General features: G+C 37.0%; 1 protein-coding gene across 12 annotated transcripts in view; it reads right to left on the bottom strand.

Moving 5' to 3' along the window:
• Positions 1-1,904: 1,904 nt before the first annotated feature.
• Positions 1,905-20,816, bottom strand: part of TAPT1 (transmembrane anterior posterior transformation 1) — a 49,964-nt gene continuing 31,052 nt past the window's right edge. For all 12 annotated transcript variants that reach the window (XM_054204156.1, XM_054204154.1, XM_054204152.1 and 9 more), the window contains 7 exons: positions 14,893-14,973; positions 13,885-13,994; positions 12,270-12,329; positions 10,841-10,909; positions 9,234-9,310; positions 5,597-5,757; positions 1,905-2,727 (listed from right to left, as the gene is read on the bottom strand). In XM_054204156.1, the coding sequence (XP_054060131.1) occupies positions 2,498-2,727; positions 5,597-5,757; positions 9,234-9,310; positions 10,841-10,909; positions 12,270-12,329; positions 13,885-13,994; positions 14,893-14,973 (788 nt within the window). In that variant the 3' untranslated portion in view covers positions 1,905-2,497. The remainder of the gene's footprint in view (positions 2,728-5,596; positions 5,758-9,233; positions 9,311-10,840; positions 10,910-12,269; positions 12,330-13,884; positions 13,995-14,892; positions 14,974-20,816) is intronic.

The raw sequence follows: 20,816 nt of genomic DNA, 5'->3' as shown, positions 1-20,816 counted from the left end.
CCTGCACAACAAATGGAGATGTAACTGCCACATCCCAAAGCCCAGCTATACTGCTTTCCCTCTAGCTACCACAATTCAAGTACAAAACCAAAACAACAAAGGTTCCCAGCCCCAAGATGAGGATCTGGGCCAGGGCCTGGACTTCAGTGCAGTCAGCCGTTACCACCACCCTTTCACTGTCACTCAGGTGGCTCAGGAAAGGATCTGCCTACGCTTATACTGCAGTTACATCCACACGACAAAGCCAAACGTAACCAATCCAATTGTAGTAACTGACTACCTAAATTACAACTCCCTTAAGACATAATATTTTTTTCATTTACAAGGGGTTTGCCTTTAAAAAACAAATAAATAGTAGGTTGGCATCAAAACCTTCTTCCTACAAGTGGCAATAACCAACTGCTACAGAAATAAATCAGAATTAAAGCCATCGATAACACAGTTCTTATGCACGTTCGTGTCCCACAGTTGTAAGAATGTGACTTCATGGAAATTGGAATTTGATACAGTAAATACATTGCAAGATCACCAACTCTGAATACTAAGAAAGAAATGTCGACGCTGTACTTTTCCTTTTTTAAACAAATATTACAAAATTGAATTTTATTGAGTTTCACACAAGATGCACTTATAAAATTGATACAGAATGTCATTCAACAGAAAAAAAAAATAAATGAAAGCAATTCCAAGCTTTCTTTAGCAACTCCTAAATAATTCAAAAATAAGATACACCACATTGACAGATAATCTGAATTTCAATGTGTGAACATCTCCAATTAGTATAAAATACATCAAAAATTAAAGAATTTCAGATTTTTGCCCAGCACAAGTCCTCTTCTTTATAGTATCATCCCTGAACAGTAACCACAGATTTTTGGCCGTGACTCCAGCTACTCTTGATGGGAGAGGAGAGGCTGAAAGACTGCAGCAAGAAGTTCCCACCAGAGCAGACCACACGAACCCGTATGGCAAAGCCACCTCATTAGCAAGTCTGCTCAGAGACATGATAACTCTGTCCAACTGCCTCCATTTGCTATAGTACTGTAGTCCTGCCAGTTTCAGGCATTAGCATATACATGAAACTTTTGCATGTTCATAAAGCAAATGAACTTTGGCTTTCCCACTCTGACTAATTACGAAATTAGCAAAGAGCAAATTTTGTCTTCATTTTTTCAGCATTGAAGTACTTTTATGATACCTTCCCTTGGAAAGTGAAGCGGGTGCTTTATTAAATATCTAAAAGGCATCTGAAGTTAATGCTGTGTTTTAACAACAATACATGAAGAATTCATCATTAACTAAAGAGTCTCTTTTGATATAAGTGTCCAGCCTAACTTTGGAGCTCAAATTTATTCCATTCATGGTCTGAGGATTCCAAACCATCTTTCATCAATTCTCCCACAACTGCATCTCACACCAGAAATTAAGTTGCATTGTAATGCTTAAATGTTCTCTATAGATTTAGTCCATCGACTTAAATTTGGCTTAATCCAATCAATTAAAATGGATAATTCTGATTTGATTGACAGTATGAGCTTTTATAAACACATTCTCCGGCAAGTTAATACACAGATGTCGTTCTTATCAGAGTTAAACCCAAAATGCAGTGTAATATTCTTTTCTGCTGCGTTAATGCCAGACATACAGTCCCAACACAACACTTGCTTGCTGCAATTAACACTGCCTTTCCTCAACATATAGAAGTGCCTCTTTATTATTTTTCCCTACAGCAGCAAAAAAATCCTCAGCTTTTAAAAATAATTTTATAAATAATTTGCCTTGCAGGACACACAACTTAACACAAGAAATGAATATGTTTCATATTTGCCCAGTTAAGCAGAACCTTCATTACTGTGATCTTTCCTTGGTGTTTAGTATTTAGATAAAATAGTATGCAGTAAGTCTTTCATTTAAAGGCAAAATTTTATTCTGATTACAAGATTTTCAAGATACATTTTGAAAAGATTTTTGTTGACAAGAATAACTATCTTGACTTACTGTTTTATGTACCAATGCTTTATGCGTTTGTTGATATAAGCACATGTTTTGAATTCTGCTTGCGGATGTTTAATAAAACAAGGTAACTGGAAAGGCAAGCTTCCGGTCAAGTTGTCACACACTTCAAGGAATATCCTTACACTGGAGGAACCTTCATGAAAAGCAGTACGTTCGGAAGCATGGTTTCATAACGCGGAACAGGATTATGCTTTTTTTTCCAGTCTATTTTCCAGAAAAGTGATACTGCAGCTCTGCCACCAGGCTAGAGACTCACGATCCATCACATTTTCCAAGAGGCAAGTTAAAGATCACTTACTTGACTTGACCAGATACCAAGCCAAGTTATTTGTAGAAAGAAATTAATATTTTTTGCCATTAATAATTTAAGTTTTTAAATAAATATTTATGTGCCTTTTTTGGCAACTGTCCATTCCGGTAGCATCTGCTGTCCCAACAGCTCAGTATCCTTAGCACATTGATTTTAAAAAAAAAAAAAATCTTAGTCAATTCTGTTTCCACAAATAGTAAACCTGTCTATCTCCAACAAGTCTTTCTTTGAAGACCTGTGTTTTAATTCTGAACTGTCTTGGCTTATATCTTTTTCTTCTCCATCAGGAGTTGTCAGAAATTGATCAGAATTGCTTGTTACAAGTAAAGACGGTGTGTTCTCCTTCTGATGCACGGGTTGATTGGTAACTGATGTAGATCCATTTTCATCTGTGGAAATTCCTGTTGGAACAGAAGACAAAGATAATCATTAATTTAACACAGACATACTGATGCACCTATAACACCCGTATTCATGCAAAGCTGCCCTGAAAAAGTGTGCTGCATCAAACCAGCAGAAGCAACAGAAGAATGCTTTGTGGAAGCCAATACACCAAGACATAACACCTCTTCTTAATTTTACCATAAGTGATTTCCTTTTCTAATTTGGTAAAAAGATAGAAAATGAATTCTACAGAAGTTCAGATAACGAGCAAGACTATAAGCAGCAGATGTTAGGACACACACTACATTCTTCTGGCTTACATACTCATTTTTGTTGGCTTAGACAAAAAATTTTTTGACAGTCATTGTGTGAATCACACAAATATTTTCTACTGAACTGAAGAAAAAGAGAAAAAGAATCTCTGTAGCAGGAACTAGATGTGCCTAAACCTCTACATATGTACAATAAACCTGGCTTCTCTAGGGATAGCTAATAAATGACTCATGCACTGCTACACACTTTAATAGCACTGGCTCCTAAAGCAGTTCTATTAGAGATGTCTGTTTTTACTCCTGCCTCTTACTTCAGTGGAATTGAACACTGGCTCCATTAACCTAAGGTATTTGTAAGTAGTATCCATGTATTTTTTTTCCACATTTTGTTAAAACATTTAAAGAATTAAAATGCACAAGCAAATGACAAGGAAATAAACTTTTCTTATTTACTATCTCCTTGTAAAGACTGAGTTATTGTTTTTAAAGGAATCTGAAACAATCTGACTAATGTGGAGAGTACGGCAGACCAGCCCAAGGGAACATTATTTTTAAGAATCGCAGCACTATCCAAATTACTACAAAACCTTCTTTCTGTACAGCATCTCTTCACAGTATACCATCTACTACTTGAAAGTAGATGGATTGCTCTCTACAGTCTTATGCAAGTCAAAGGTACTGAACTCGCATCGAGAAAGGAGACAAGCAGAACTTCATTACAAAGGTATTTTCTAAGCCAGCAGCTTCCAGAGAAAGCTGGTTAGTCTACAAACAGTTTGCCCAGAGAGGTGGTGGAAGCCCCATCCCTGGAAGTTTTTAAGGCCAGGCTGGACGGGGCTCTGAGCAGCCTGGTCTAGTGGGAGGTGTCCCTGCCCATGGCAGGGGGTTGGAACTAGATGACCTTTAAGGTCCCTTCCAACCCTAACAATTCTATGATTCTATACAAATAGTTAGAAGTTCCATCCTTCAAGAGCAGAACAAAATTTTATCCTTCAAAATTTTAAACTGTTTCTGTGGACAAGGTGGAAACTCTTAGCAAATAAATTGAATTACATTATAAACTGATAGAAAGTAGACCAGATTAATTCCCTCACCATCATACTAGTAAGAGATGTGTTGAGAGACTGTATTGAAAAAAATTCCCTGATAAGTGGGACACAACGATTAATCAATATTGCAGAGCCCAGCAGTAATAACGCAGACACACAGAAGCTGGGGAAAGTAAAAACATTCTTTCACATAACTGAGGTTTCTAGTAAATGAAGAGCTGTTAAAAGGTATAAAACCCCCTGAAAACTGTTAAAAATCAAGCTTTTTCATCACCAATGGAAGTGAAGAATATTCTAAATAATATCAGCAAAAGCTTTTTGATTGCTACTTTTTAAACAAAATCTTTCAGTTTGAGGAAATAAGCACCTCTGCTGACTGACCCGTTAAAATTGCTGCGGCTTCAGCTAAAAATAGTCTTCAGGATTTATTTACTGTTAGTTTAAGGATCAGTCTAAATGAGTACAGCTTATTAAGTCTCATATCCAAGTGTAGTACTAGAATCTTTTATTAAAACTTTATCATTGTAATAGTCGTCTAATGAAAGGCGAGAGGCATTCAGACCAATTTGTATTAAATCCTTTCATGATGAAACTAAAGCAACTCTATGAATTTAAGCTATCTAAAAATAAATGTCTGCACCACGTTTCTGCACGATTTGATTTGACACAGGTGAGACAGATTTATGACTGAAACACTGACAGCTTCTTAACTCTACTATTGCTGGCGAGACACTATGACGACTAATAAGCACCTTACATTTCAAGCTGTTCAAGTCTTTGGCAAGCAACAGAGCGAACACAATAAAAGCCTCACTGTTAAGTTCTCTAGGGCTTTCATTGAGCTCTTCACAGAGGAAGATACACAATCCAATTCAGTTGACTAGAACAATGAAGGTTTCTGTTTCCTTCTATAACTTGTCACAGCGATATAATAATGCCCCATTCCAATTATATATTACCGCTAATGCTGAGGACCCATACAAGAAAATCATGCTGCACAGACTTGAAATGAAGCGAGTAGAGACCAGCTGAAATTCCTTTTTGGATTTCATAAAGCTTTTCGTTCATGCATTCATGACAATTATAAGTAATTATATCTATTGCGTGCCATGCTTTACATTAATTTCCATAAGAAATGCACTGCTACCTTATTAAACTTCAGCACTGCCAGAGATTATATGTAAATATTTACTTATTTGTATAGTGACATGGCAGAGGAGGTTGGACTAGATGATCTTTAAAGGTCCCTTCCAACCCAAACCATTCTATGACTATGATTTTCAAACAAAAAAAGTGTGCTATTGTTCTGATGTTACTATCACCTCCAAATATCAGGGTGGGATCTTATCAGAGATGAGTATTTATAACTAAAAGATACATGAACTAAAAGCAATAAGTTCTATTACATTTACAGACTTGTGCTCACAGCTGTGATATGGTACAATTAAGGTCCACCTAGAGGGCTACTGTGCAGCTAACAATGTCCTACATCTGGTTTAATATTAAATTTAGTCTGAAAGCAATTTGCATTACAGTTGAAAACAGAACAAGGCAGTTAGGCTTACCTTGGGTAGATTTAAACATGCTTTGCTGTTTGCCAGCTGGCTTCCCTGGGGTGGCAGTCAGGACAGGATTGAATAATTTCTCCTCCATTTTTGCCTCCTTTACATATTGACACGATTTCCCCAGCAATACAATACTGTTAAGGACTTTTAGAGATATTAACCTGGAAAAAATAAAACGATTTGTTTACATATTTGCATTAGTGTATTAAAATAATTGCATACTATTCATACTGCAATTATTCATATTAAAATAATTGCATTTGGTTACTCCTGTCTTATAAGGATTAGCTACCAAATTAAATCCCTTCAATAGCAGGATCAAAAGGTAATTTCCTTTTCTGAACAATTTGTTTCAGATTCAATGCTTAAGTTTTCTATTTTTTAAATTTTTTTTTTTTTCAGAAGGCATCTAGAGAAAAACATCAAGTTTTATCATAGTTTAACAAAAGGACTACAAGGACAGTTAAGCAGCCATCTAATACATCAAATATTTAAACACAGAACTAAAAAGGGCCCTCAACAGTGCAAGTCCAAGTTAAATACACTACTGTTAAAACTGTAGCCTTAAGTGTACCCAGCAAAGGATCACTAGTGGACCCTGACCCACAAGAAAGCAAATATATCTAGCTTTCACTAATTACAGACTCATCATAAAAAGACAGTCCACGAAACTCAACAAATCCAATGAGGCAGCACTGCACTACCATCATAGCACAGTCCAGTTGATGGCAGATCCCTTTTCCATTATCACTAATTTGCAGAACAAACTTCAGCAGATCACTGAAGTCCCTTTTATACCTGTGCTCTCATCTGAAGAACAGGAAGGTCCCATCTACCATCAAGTGCTTTTAGATCTACAACTCAAATGAGCTTTGTAAAATCCAAGTTCCATTACTAGTATTACACAACATGCAGACCAATGTCTACTCTGGAGGTGAAAGCAGAGGTGAAGCAGGTGAAGGCTCACTACAGAATAACAAGGAAACAGTGATCTATCCTCTGTAGGATGAATATAAATATTCTCCACGCAAATCAACCTATGTTACAAAAGTGAACCAAATGCAGACTCTAAAATCATTCTCTATTCTCTGAAAATTTTTTTATTATGTACATCACTAACCGACTAAAAGAAGACAAATTGAACATTCACAAATTAAAATCCATGAATGGGTCTAACTGCTTAATCGTAAAGTGACCCAAGCACACTTCAGCAGCAGCTTCACTCTCTCTCACTGCATTAATGTAATCAGAACTTGTCAAGCAGAAAAATAAAGTACTCCACACTTTTAAGGGAATTTTATACAATACGTTTACTTGTAGATGAAATTTAGAGAAATGGAAGAATGAGCAGAGCAGACTGCTTTCAGTACTCAGAAAAAACTGACATTTTAGTATCCAAGCAACCACAAAGAAGTTATCATTTTATACAAGTTGAAAGCCATTATTCTCTACAGTTTCATTAGGTTATCAGGATAGATTTTGTTTCCGAGAGTTGAGAAGCTCTCCTCCATTTTTAATAAATTTTAGAGGGTTTTTTCTCCTACACTTTTTATGTAACATGCTTTTGTTCTGGCAGAGTAGGTGTTTACAGCATGACCTGACTGATTTAATGAGATCAGAAGTTGAAAAGGCCATAAATCAACACTTTACTGTATCAGTTCCAGTTTCTCATGGAAAATTATGCAAGAGTTTCTAGCGATTCTCCTTTATTCTTTTCTGCCAGTCCACCCCAGGCTCAAATTTCTAACAACAATGTAAGTTTGCAGTTGTTCAAACTCCTAGAAAAAGAAAACTCAGGTTTTATATGCTGGGCAGGACTATTTAATAGTATAACTTACAGTATCACAGTTGTTAACTATCAGTACAAAATAATGTCCTCCACATTATAGTCTCAATCCTTTGGCCAGTTAACTGTTTCAGATTTATCCCACTGTTTCTCACATATCTATGCTATACTAACATGATGAAAAGCTGAAATTTATGTTCAGAACACAAATTACTTGAAAGATGCAAGAGGTAAGTTAGCTCCAGATCTGAGATCATGGCAGAAGTAAAAATCTTGTTCTCACTTTTCAATAAAGGACAAAATCAACCAAAATACATTTACTCTTGTGACCTATGCCATCAAAAAGCAGCATTTAATCCTTCATGTTAATTACATTACTTCATCCTGCCCTCGTTCCTCCAAGCCACAGAGACAGAGAAAAATCCAGGACTGGGCTGCAGCAGTGGAATGGCAGTAGTAGGGAAATATTGCATATATTGGGAGAAAAGAAAATCCACTGAGCAGAATCAAGGTACTGAACTTGGTATACCACAGCTGGAATGTGATGATCAGGGACTAGTGCTTTCAATTATACAGAGCTGGCTTTAGGGAGAACTTGGGCACAGCAGCATGTGGTACGCTGGGGAAGAAATCAAAGTATGGTGCAGAGGAATATGGCCAATATTTTAATATTTCACCTATATGCAATACCTCAAAGTCCTAGTTATTTGACACTAAAGAGATGTGTCTCTACACTAATGTGCACTAGACACGTTAGACCAAGTTCTACTTTTTTTTGCAGATCCAGGTCAGATTAGAGAGAAGAGCCGATCCGTTTATTAAAAATGTGTGGTAATCCCATTCTTTTCATAAGGTACTGTAAAACAACAGCCTCCTCTCTTCCAGTGTACCTGCTGAACCACTGCCCCTGTCTTTTACTTCCCAAGTCTTTCTGCCTTCAGCTACAAATACAGCTTGGTGGGGCATTAGAAGAGATACTCTCACAATACTGTAGGTGGTTTCTCTGTGCTGCTGTGATTTGAATCACTTAATTCTTTATGATCAATTTTAGGAGGACTCCAATATCAATTAGTACTGAGAGACAACAAACACTGACACAGTTCAGTATGCAGCTTTCCTAGAAACAAGTCATGCCCATACAGTCTACAGCAAGTGTCTCAAGACAGGCAAACTAGATGGGATTTAAAATACAACTAAACGGATCTCAGAAGTATGTATCAACTGGTGAGAAATTAAGGATAACACAAGTATAAACCGACCCGGCAGTGAAGGAATACTTGTAAACTATGGGTTTTGGAAGACAAATTGCCATAAGACACGATATTCCTTAACTAAGATTATTTACTGACACCCCCCGTCCCCTTCCCAGAAAGGCAAGGGGGGCTGCATTTACTTTTTTTTTCATATAGCAGTTTCCTAACACAGACACCTTGCATTTAACTACCAGAGAGGAGAATTCATGGTCTGCCCAGAGCACTTACACTGCTTATTTTTGTTGGCATACCGAATCTTTCGTTCTTTTCACAGAAAGTTTCATTCCTTAGAATTCAGTTTCCCCTTTTATGCACATGTATGGTGCTTGTCTGTCATAAATTATTTCAATCATTTTTCCATTATTTTATTTTCACTAGTGAAGTTACTTATTGAGGACTATAATCCCCCAATGCAGTTACAGTACTTAGGGACCAATCTGCACTTTCAATTTCAGTTTATGAGCACAAGTGTTTTACATTTTTATTCTACTAAATGTAAACACAGTTTACGTTCATACCTAAAAGTATCAACGGAAGCTTTTTTCACATATCTGATCAAATAATGGTAAATACTTTTCAATTGTGTACGTTTACTTACCCACAGTAGAACAGGACAACACAAACATAAGCTAAGATTCCTTGTACTTTTATTGAGCTCGTTACAACTCTGATGAGCTGTTTTAAGGATAAAAGTTCAACAGTTAAAACATACAGCACACAATTATTAATAGAATATTTTAACAGATGTTTCTTATTTGGTAAATTCAAGACGAAAGTAGAAACATTTGGTTTAATAGAAATTTATTCTAATGTTCCCCTTGGTAGCGCTAGCTGTTCAAGATTTTGAGTTGAGTAAGTATAATAGCACCTAGTTGCAACTCTGTCAGAACTATAGTCTGATAATGTTTCCTTCACCACTGACTTCCAAGTAGAGTAACAAGTGAAAAAACCCTCCCCAAAAGCCAAGGTCTGGAAGATGAGTTAACAATTTTTGAGGAAAATGTCAAGAGATGCTGATGCAGTAAAACAGAATCAGTGTTTTGCACTATGCTAACATTTTTAATATAAAATTACTCTGCGGACTAGGCGTATGAAACCCAAGTTTCAGTAACAGATCATCCTGAAATCTCAGTTTTACTTCAGTATTTCACAGCTAGGGTTCCAAGTCAGCAAAGAACTTCAGTTTGTTTTACACCTATTAGTATCCAGGATAACATATCAGAACACAATTAACTTGAAAAATGCATTTCAATCAAATTCTCACTGGATGTATTTTACTTAGTTATAAAAGAAATCATGATTACAACAGTTGTTTTGGTTTTTTGTGGGTTTTTTTATTTGTTTGTTTGGTTTTTAAAATCCTTAATAAAAATTAGGCAAAGCCTGTCAATAGTGTTTTTCCCCATCTCTATAGGAGAACATTACATTTAAAAGTTAATTCATACTGATATTCTTCCAGGAAAATTATGATTTAGCATCTTTGCTGACAAAGCAAGGACACATTCCCAGTATTACTGGGAATAATTACTGGGATAACTACTGCTTGTCTACATGCGTATTTATTGAAAATTAGAGCAGCTATTTACAGAAAACATTCTGCAACAGTTAATTCAGAACCGACAACATGTGGACACAATTACAATAATGAAGGGATTCACTTTATAGCAGCATGTCCATGTAACAGGGTCAACTATTTCAGAATCATGTATTCTGCAACAGCTCAGAAGCTCAGTGCCCCATATAAAAGAAAACTGAGTCATTAAGCATACCATCACAGGGACAACCACCAGGACTCCTATAAAAAAAACCTAAAAAAACTAGTACACTACTGCTAACCTTCTGGCAACCAGCTGCTTTGACTATTCCGAATGAATGAATAGGATAATTGCCAAAAGGAATAAATGCCTAATAAGCACAGATGCAGTTTCATTCCACTGTTACAGTTCAAGTGCTTATAAATTCTATAAAATTAATCTATATTCGATTTTCTATGAAAGGCTGATAAACAGTAACACACTCATGACGTCATAATTAGTATATGATATAGGTTATACCGAATGCTAACTCAACCTTGCAGTAACATTTCATTTACTGAAGGTGATCATTGCATCCTCAAAACATCAAAATGAGCTAGCTATCTCACAGGTGTATATTCTCAAAGTGAGATCTTATTGAGAGAAAACTGATAGGAAAAATACAACTTACTAAAACAGCCAGCGGAAGAGGAATGAAACCCATTCTTCTTGAAACCGAATCACTATAGTCTGTATATGCCTAGAAAAAAAGAGGAAGAATAATGAGCTATTTATGCAAAGGAATGAGCTTATTTTTGTTTGGCACACCCTCTAGATAAGAATCAATCTCTGCTAACAAACACTGTACTGGTATAAAGTGTACCTATTCACATTTTGAAATTCAAATGCAGATAGCTGTACTCTCAGAAAAAAATGTAATACTACCATGATCAGCAAGATTAGCTTCCGTGCTCTAAATCAAGAGTAACTGGAGTATAATACAAATCTCTAAATAGAGAGCAATTAGGACACTGAATCCAAACGCGCTATGGTATTTCATCAGTACATTATTACTAGCTCAGAGACCTTTTTGTATTAATTTGACTTTGTTCCTCAAATATTGTACAGAAAAATCCATAACAGGGATAAAAGAACAATTATCCATTACACTAGCAATTTTAAATCATTCTACAAACATCTATAATTAGCCTCAGTAGAACTGTATTAAAATAATATTGAAAATATGTTTACACTTGGACTCTCAAAACACAACTACCCTGCATGACAGCTTTCATGCAGTATTGAACGTCATGCCAAAGTTAGGTCACTCATTTTACACAGAGGACCCTTAGGAAAAGTAATGGAGTCTTCAGAACTAATAAACAATTCTATTTAATTAACAAATTATTAAATAATTAATTGTAACTGAAGGTGTCTAACTTCTTTATGAAGTATAACTACTTCATTCCTAACAATAGCTATTAAACAAGCCCAAGGAAACTACGTAAGTTATAATAAAGTTCATTTAATAGTTAGAGCACTCATCCAGAGCACTCACTAACAGGTAAGCGACTCATTCAGGAAAGGTGTACTGTAAATAGTCTTCCAAAAAACAGTACCAATGAAAAACACGAGCAGTCTGTGTGTTCCATAAATACCCATGCCACAACAGTAACATGCACGGTACAAACATCCTTATACATCTGTGCATGCCGTCTGTGAAGAAATAATATAAATTCCTAATGAACACTGTATTTTGATCCAATATAGTTAAAATAAAGCGAAATTATCTCATCTTGTTAAAAGCTTAGTCACTTCCCTTACATCTCAAAAATGTCAAAGTTGTTATAACCATCCCCTGACTGTAAGTGTATTTGGAAGAGGCTTCTCAACAATATAATTAATAAAGCCTGAACTGACATGAAAAACAGAATAAAAATAAGACTATAAATCACAAGGAAATATTCCTGTTATTTCTTATTAAAAAAAAGCAGAGTAGAATTTCAGTGCTGTAGGAGTGTAACAGTTCTGTATTTATTTCTTTACGTATTTGTTCCAATATCCCCCCCATAACAATTATGTTAGTTAAGACAAGAATACGCCTTTATTTTCAGGCTTACATTTTTCTGTCGACTGCTAACAAGGTCAAATGCAAGACTGGCTCTGTATTCACTGTAGACCTGGAAAAAATCCAGCACATTTGATGCGTGATTAATTTTTTATCATACTTTATAGAAGCAACAGAGATATTAAAATATTTCTGTAAAAAATATTATAAACACTTATGCACAGGCTGAAGGACTCACAGTCTGTTTTTCTGACGTCTAATTGCACCTTTCAACAGATGAGTCTATATTTCTGCGATGAAGTAACTTGTGTATATATACAACAAACAACATCCTAAAAGCATTTACTGAATTTGAGGATCATCAGAAATAAAAAGTAAGAGAAAGCGTGTTTACTTTTTCCTGCATTTCATAATTTCTTTTAAGCTACATGAAAGGTAGCGCTGGGATCAAACTAAGCAAAAGAAAAAGCCTACTTCTATACCAAGCGTTTCCATGAAAAAAGCAAATTGTATCTGAGAATGAATAAAGCTTTTATTTCCTCTGAAACAGTCCTGCATATTAAGACAGAAAAGCACCTATTTTAAGGACAAGTGCCAGGGCAATGTGCACTGCAGGTGTTCAAAACTTCTGAAAAAGTTTCATAACCTAGCAACTGTAAATCTTTAGAACTTCATACAAAAAATACAAAGTTTGTTAAATAAACCTTGCAAAATCATCATCCTACTACCCCCCACCTTCCAGCTGTTTCAGCACACTGAAGCATGCTACATTTTTGGCTATCGTGACTTCATTACTGCTCCTTTTTACACTCTCTACGTACAAGTAGGGCATGCATAAATGCCTCTGGCATAAGGCATAAGTACATCTATTAAACTTGTTTCCACACCACACAACGTAGTTACTTTAGAGATGATGAAAATCATAGCACTTCCAAGTTCTGATCTCATTTCCTGAAAAGTGGTTTTATTAGTGAAAAAATGCTGACTCATCTCTTCGCAAATTTACCAAGTGCATTTGAATTCACGCAACATGCAAGACAAATAGCCAATGCATCATGCCACGCCCCGCAAAAAGTAACCTCATCTACTACTGTAAAAGAAGGACTGCATAACATATGTGGCCTAAGAAATTTCAGGAGTGGGAAACCAGCAGATAACCCACTTCATATTAGTGCTCCAGGGACACTGGGAAAATATACCCCTGATTTCAGACTCCAGGCTTTAACACACATGCAAGAACAGAGATTCAATACCCTCACAACACCTGTTTTTCCTAAAGCCTGAATTTTAACCTACAATCCATTCTGGCAGGAAAAGGCACAAGCTCTGTCTAGGCTGCAGAACAAGTAATTGTCTGTCAGTTCAACAAGTGATCACTTCACAAAATGATCTGCCAGTTATGTGAATTGTAGTTATTATGTGAATTGTTATACAGCACTTTCAATAATTTATGCATCTGAACTACTAATTTAGAAGCAGAGGTGTTATAAAGATCCTCAGAAGTATGTTGTATCAGGAAATTACCAAGCTTTCTCAAATGATATCCTATATATGGAAATAGCACTGTTTACATTTCTGCACTGGAATAAAATTTAATATTTAAAAAAATATTAGCAAAATAAACAACGACTTAAAATAGGACTCAACATTTTAAACAGGATACCTACATCTGCTGTGATGTCATTGAATTTTGTTATAAAGGCATGTTTCACAATATCCACTGCAATTTCTGAAGCAACCACCATGCAAACATCCGGGAATAACACCCAAAGATGATCTGAAGGTCAGGAAGAAACAAGTTAAGCCATTTAATTTGACTCCCGTATACAAATCAAAAATTGTGACAATTTTGCTCAACAGTCAAAAATCCTCAAGAGCCTGAAGAGTCTGTAACCTTACATCACCAGTCCGCAAGTAGTGTGCAAGTTCTCACTTATTCCATTGCTGTTCTAGAAACTTATCAGTACCATACAATCACACCACAATTACAATCAGGTTCTAAAGCCTCTATTTCGTAAAGCTTCATCTCTACTACAAAGACAACCGTTGCACATCCTAGACAGTACATATTCAGGATTATGAGAAATAGCCAGAGCACCTACCTGCAGTTTTAGGTGCTTAAGGTAAAATTTAGTTAAGACTTGTAACATTCAAGCAAAACACACCACACAGATCAGGGCTCAAAATGATTAAAACAATATTTCAATAAAATAAAATAAAATTCAAATTTTACTCAATATTTATTCAATATGGTATTAAAATCCTAAATATAATCAATATTAAATTATGAATGGAAGTTTTTACATAATCAATCTTCTATCAAATTTCAATCTCACTAGCGACAGAAAATAAAATTCTCTAGGGGATTCTTCATCCTCAATGTACTCCAAGGAAAGGGAAGTGCTGCAAAGAAATCATTCAAGACACTGCTTAAAACATAACTATGCATATTGGTAGCATAACAGCATATACTTCTAGCAGAAAGGATAGAGTCACAATTACAAGAAAACCAGAAACAGAAAAATGAGAATCTAAAGTATTTGACAAATTAAGATTCCTCAATTAAATGTCCTGGGTGCCCTCATCTTTCAGATTGCAGAAAGAAGCAAGGGCTACAGCTGTTGATAGCACAGAATTTGTCATTTCGTGTTTCATTTTTCTACTAGTTTACTCACCTGGATTCCATGAGAACTGTTCCATATTTCTTAGACATACAATTAGCAGCAGTACATAATTGGTGAACCTCTCTTTTATATCTAGTTAAGAAAAAAAAAAAGCAAGCTGTCAACTCCAAAGAAACATTAATTTGCATACATAGATATCTACTCATTCTGTGGTTCTATTATTTATTAAGTCTTGGATTAGACAACCTTTTCCACAAATCATTTGATCGGATTTGAGGGGAGGGGACGTTGGGAACCTCACCATGGACAGGAGCTCTGCAGTGTGCTGTGGCCCAACTGGAGCTCTGCCTGATGCTGCACCAATTCAGGGTTCCCAGAATCAGAAGGGATGTTAAGTTGTGACTTGCTATCACCTTTTCTAATACGCTAATAAAACAGACATCTTGATAAAGTTTGTGCATTTCTTGCGGGATTCAAAAAGAACCAGCACCTCCTGGTGCAAAAATGGAGACAATACACCTGTCTGTCATTTCAAGTTACTAGCAGGGCAAATGTCATTTTCTATAGATCACAGATATCCTAACTGCTATATACTGGGGGGAAGAGCGGGGAGTGAAAGTCTTTCAATACAACTATTACACCTTATTTACAAGGTTACGACCAGTCTTACACATTGCCACCTTAAAAGGGAACAGCAGGATACATCATCTCAGTTATCAAAACCATAAGAACTATAACACAAAATGAATCTGACTTGAGATGGAGTCTTATGACTTGCCCTCCCAGATAAGGCATGGTCTTTTTGTCTAATTTGGTACTCTATCTCAAGAAACAATGCATACATCTTGCTTCAGGAAGCATGACTTTTAACAACTAAAAAACCTCCCTGAAATTACATTATTGAAAAATGGGGTAAAACCTAAAACATAACATTCTTTCTGTATAAGTCATCTCGAAATCCAAAGCGTTCATTTCCTTAAACACCTTGAATATTCTGTGGGGTTCTACCTACTGATTTTAGTCAAAATTAAAAAAAAAAAAAAGGAGAAAGGAAAATGTTCAGAACAGTTAAGGATCAAGCTGGCCAAAACCAGATTTAACTTTGTGTCAGCAGCTTCCATTGTCTCTGACTACAAACCAACAACAATGTTCATTGCTGTAGTTATGGTATGCTAGTATATCAACATCCCCCATTTTAAAAAAGAGGTTTCGAAATACTGGCAAGCCTGAGGGAAGGGAGCAAAAAGAAAAGAACAACTCCTCCATGAGAAGAGAACGAAATCACACAGAATTCAAGACGTATGAGATTGCATGCATACAAGTAAAAATGCACGTTTTGGGGTACATAAACTCATCTCAGTATGTGCTGGGGAAGGGTCAGAGGAAGCACAAGTTTCCAAAACAGAACAAATGGCATATGCATGGGGGAAGAAACAAGGAAATCCTTCAGTAAAATAAATTTAAATACCAGAAAAAAACAGGACATAGGTGAAGTCCTATCCCTAATTTCTTGGTTTCCTGCTGGTAATGCTCCAAGAAATCAGGATGTTCTTCTATGCTTCTTTATTTACCAAATACTGCCCATATCACCAGAACACAGTATTTTCTAGTTATGAGATATCACTTGGCACTGTCACCAATGGATCAATGCGCAGTCTAGTATTCCTTAATCTATATTCTCTATCACACCTATTAGCAACTTGAAAGTAATCACTGAGTTTTCAGACTTTTGCCGAAAAATCTCACACTGCATACTTCCACACTGCCATGATACATCATTGATCAGCATAAGACAACATCAATATCCCATCTTCAGGGCTTCATATCCAAGGGACATCTGTACAGATAGAAACTTTCAAGTTGGATGCAAGGACCTTAATTCAGGCCTAAACTAAACTAAAGTACGTCTCAAGCCAATCCTTCAGACGTTTATTACCTGCTCAGTATACGTTAGCTCACCCGTTGACAGGATTAAATTGAGAAGGGACATCTTTGGCCCTAAATTTCCTCTTATGCTGTAATAATAACCATTTTCCCCCCCACTCATTTCTGAGATCGGATGACAGGCTGACACCTATTTTTCCCCTCTGCTTATTTTCCTGTTCTCACTGGCCTCCTTTCTCAGCTGTCATCTCTGCTGCCACTGCTGTTCAAGGCTGCTCAGAGTGAGGAATGAGTGCAGCTGCTCTTCTTCATCCTCACCCCTCGCATCAGCCAATTGGCGGAGATGCACGCAGGGAGAAAGGGCTTCAAAAGTAAACTCGAACGGTTCAGAAATTCATCTCATTTCTCACCCTCAAGGACAAGGGCAAAAAAAGGCTTCAGGATATCCAAAAATCCAATGGTAATCACTCCTAAATCCCAATTAGAACTTCGGAATACAAAACATGCACTGATAATGTTCAGCATTTACAATGAATTTATTTGATGTTGTATATGTATTTTTTTTTTTAAACAGGTGAGGGGGATTTCCTATACCATGTCTTGCCACTTCTTAGATGATGTGGTGAACTAAAGAACAAATGAGGCTACATCCCTAGATTCACACTTACAGACACCATGCTCTTAAAGAAGAGCAAAGGGAAAATAAACTACTGTATGTGTCAATCTGGGGAAACAGTGACAAGTCACCAGTGTCAGTGTTCAGGTATAGAGATTGTAAGTACTGTCAAAAGGAAATGTCTTTATTCTGCTTTAGCATGATGAAAAGTAAAGTGGGAAGAAAAAGAGATTTCCATTCTTCCTTATTCACCACGACAATCCTTAATAACAATGACATCAGCTGCTTCAACTCAGTTTCAAACATATCCCACAAAGTGTTGGTGATAAGCATATCATAAACTGTTTTTCTGTTAGACTGCAGTATAGCTTTAATAACTCTTTCCATTATAGGACAGGGTTAAATGACAGCCAAAACAATAGGCTGGGGACATTTTAAACAGCCTTCAGCTACCTCCACAAGCACATGATTAAGAAGTTTACTTTCTCACTGTTTATACTCCTAAGTGTTGAAGAACTGACATCTACCACTAATTCAAATATACTTATCATAGAATCATAGAATGTGTTGTGTAGGAAGGGACCCTTAAAGGTCATCTAGTCCAACCCCCCTGCAGTAAGCAGGGACATCTTCAACTAGACCAGATTGCTCAGAGCCTCATCAAGCCTGGCCTTGAATGTCTCCAGGGATGGGGTCTCCACCACCTCTCTGGGCAACCTGTGCCAGTGTCTCACCACCCTCGTCATAAAGAACTTCTTCCTAATGTCTAATCTAAACCGACCCTGCTCTGGTTTAAAACCATTGCCCCTCGTCCTATCGCTACATGCCCTTGCAAACAGCCCCTCCCCAGCTTTCTTATAGGTCCCCTTCAGGTACTGGAAGGCTGCTATAAGGTCTCCCCGGAGCCTTCTCTTCTCCAGGCTGAACAACCCCGACTCTCTCAGCCTGTCATCACAGGAGAGGTCCTCCAGCCCTTTCATCATCTTCATGGCCCTCCTCTGGACCCACTCCAATAGGTCCATGTCCTTCTTGTGATGAGGATTCCAGAGCTGGATACAGTACTCCAGGTAGGGTCTCACGAGAGCAGAGCAGAGGGGCGGAATCACCTCCCTTGACCTGCTGGCTACACTTCCTTTGATGCAGCCCAGGGTGCGATTGGCCTTCTGGGCTGCAAGCGCACACTCTTGGCTCATGTCCAGCTTCTCATCCACCAGTACCACCAAGTTCTTTTCCGCAGGGCTACTCTCTATCATGTCATCCCCCAGCCTGTATTGACAATGAGGATTGTCCCGACCCAAGTGTAGGACCTTGCACTTAGCCTTGTTAAACTTCATAAGGTTTGCTTGGGCCCACCTCTCTAGCTTATCCAGGTCTCTCTGGATGACATCCCATCCCTCTGACCTGTCAACTGCACCACTCAGCTTGGTGTCGTTGGCAAGCTTGCTGAGGGTGCACTTGATCCCTTGACTGGTCTCCTGTGAGCACACACCATGCATAGATTGCATTCTAATACAGTGCTTAAACTCTACTCTTAATAGAGTTTGCCCTGAGGCCTGGCCCCATATCATACTATGTACTCCCCACATACACACTCTTCAGACTGTTTTGAAAAATTACAATTACGCCACTGAATTTGCTTGTGCTGCCATGCATCCACTGGTGGTGCAAGTGACTACATGTGACTAAATCTTTTCAGTTTCCTTTAAAATATGTATTTCAGTATATTGAAAAGGGAAAGGAAGAATCAGACCTTCCAAGACGCAGTTCATCAGAATTTAGTGGTGATGTGTCAAAATTTAACCACAATATACCTTTTTCCACAAAGGTAAGTCATGCATGCCTATTAGGGTTGTCATATTAATAGAGGTGGTAAACAAAGCCAGTAATGCGCATACTGCCATAAATGCAAGAGGAAGAAAAGCAAGGTGCACTTTTTTTCCCCATTGGTTCTGTGAAGTAAAGCCCCCAAAAAAGGACTGCACATAGCCAAATCAGATTTGAAATACTGTCACCCCACTTACATCAACCGTGCCATTCTAACTGGAATGGAATTCTATGCACATATTAATAACACATTCTGCCCTTCTATAAATTGTTCTGGAAAAAGGAGACATTCAGTTTAAAGGATTGACAGTAAGAGTGACCCGAAGTTAAACTGTCAATGTGTCAGAGATTATCATCACTTTTAAAAAACATGAACAAGACCACGGAAATTGATGTGATTGGAAATAAAGGGTGTTCCTAGGACAGCACTTGCATCTAGTATGGACTAGTGTAATTACTTAGCCAACATCCCAAACAACTGATTACTGAGCTCATTCAGGAAGGAGCTGAACTCTGAAGAACTTAGGTACTTTGCAGTGGTAACCAACAAGAAGGGCAGTTAGGTCCCAGGAACAGATATTTAAAAGCGGCATGGCACTTCTCTTCTTACGGGTAGAAAACAGTCTTTAGAACACCTAGTTATTTCCTTCCAGATTCCCTTACGCATCATGCAGGAATCCTTAATTGGGATGGAAAAAAAATTTTGATCACTTTAATGCCACTGTTTCTATGTGTAGATCAAAAGCTACTAAAATATAGTATGTAAGAAATGAAACAAGATCTTTTGATTTACATCTCAGCAAATCCTAAATAGCTCTAGTGACAACTACCTCTTAACATGTGACCAGAGCACAAGGATCAAAGCCTGAACAAGGAATCATCAAGGAGGCACTGATCTATCTTAAATGTGCTCCTGCCCCCAAATCCCTCATCCTTAAAATGAATAACTAGATTACAATAATGGTATTGAAAAAACAAACCAACACTAAAGCCACATGAGAAAGCAGTTTGAATTCCAGAGACCAAACGCAAAAATGAAGGCTGTTCAATATTTTGATCAAAGCCAAAGAGACTGATAAATCGGAAACAAAGCAGGAAGAACAGAATTAAGAAAAAAGAAAATTAAAACATTACAAAGGAAAACACTGAAGTTCCTAAGGCTTCAGAATAAATATGTTAAATTTTTGAGATGGGAGGTTTAAAAAAAAACAAGGAATAATATGGCCAAACAGACAAGCAAAGCAAATAACATAACGCACTGCACCTAATGTACTTCATAGGAAGTGCAATTGTGTTTTGTGAAAAATTTAGTTTAGAGCACAGCTTGAAATTAAAAAAAGACACTTAAAAGCATAAAGGAAAGCAGCATGCTGGGCTTTCAATAATGATGAAAGAGCTTCTCTTTATAATTTTAGTCTCTGTTCACTAATCCTGAACCCTACAAAATTAGCTTACAGATATCTACTTCAAAACCAGAATATACTATTTAAATTTAGGGAAGTATTTCTTCCTGCTACAACAAAATAAGGTTTTATGTCTTATGTGTAAAAGTCTTTTCCAATGGCCACAGTGTTTAGATTGCCTGAGTGTACGTAAATTTCCTAGTAAAAGTCAGGGTGACAATGTGAAAGTAGTTTTGCTGCAGCTGACA

This window comes from Rissa tridactyla, chromosome 5 (assembly GCF_028500815.1).
Source record: "Rissa tridactyla isolate bRisTri1 chromosome 5, bRisTri1.patW.cur.20221130, whole genome shotgun sequence".
Lineage (NCBI taxonomy): Eukaryota > Metazoa > Chordata > Aves > Charadriiformes > Laridae > Rissa > Rissa tridactyla.
This window is presented reverse-complemented; position numbering and strand designations above follow the sequence as displayed.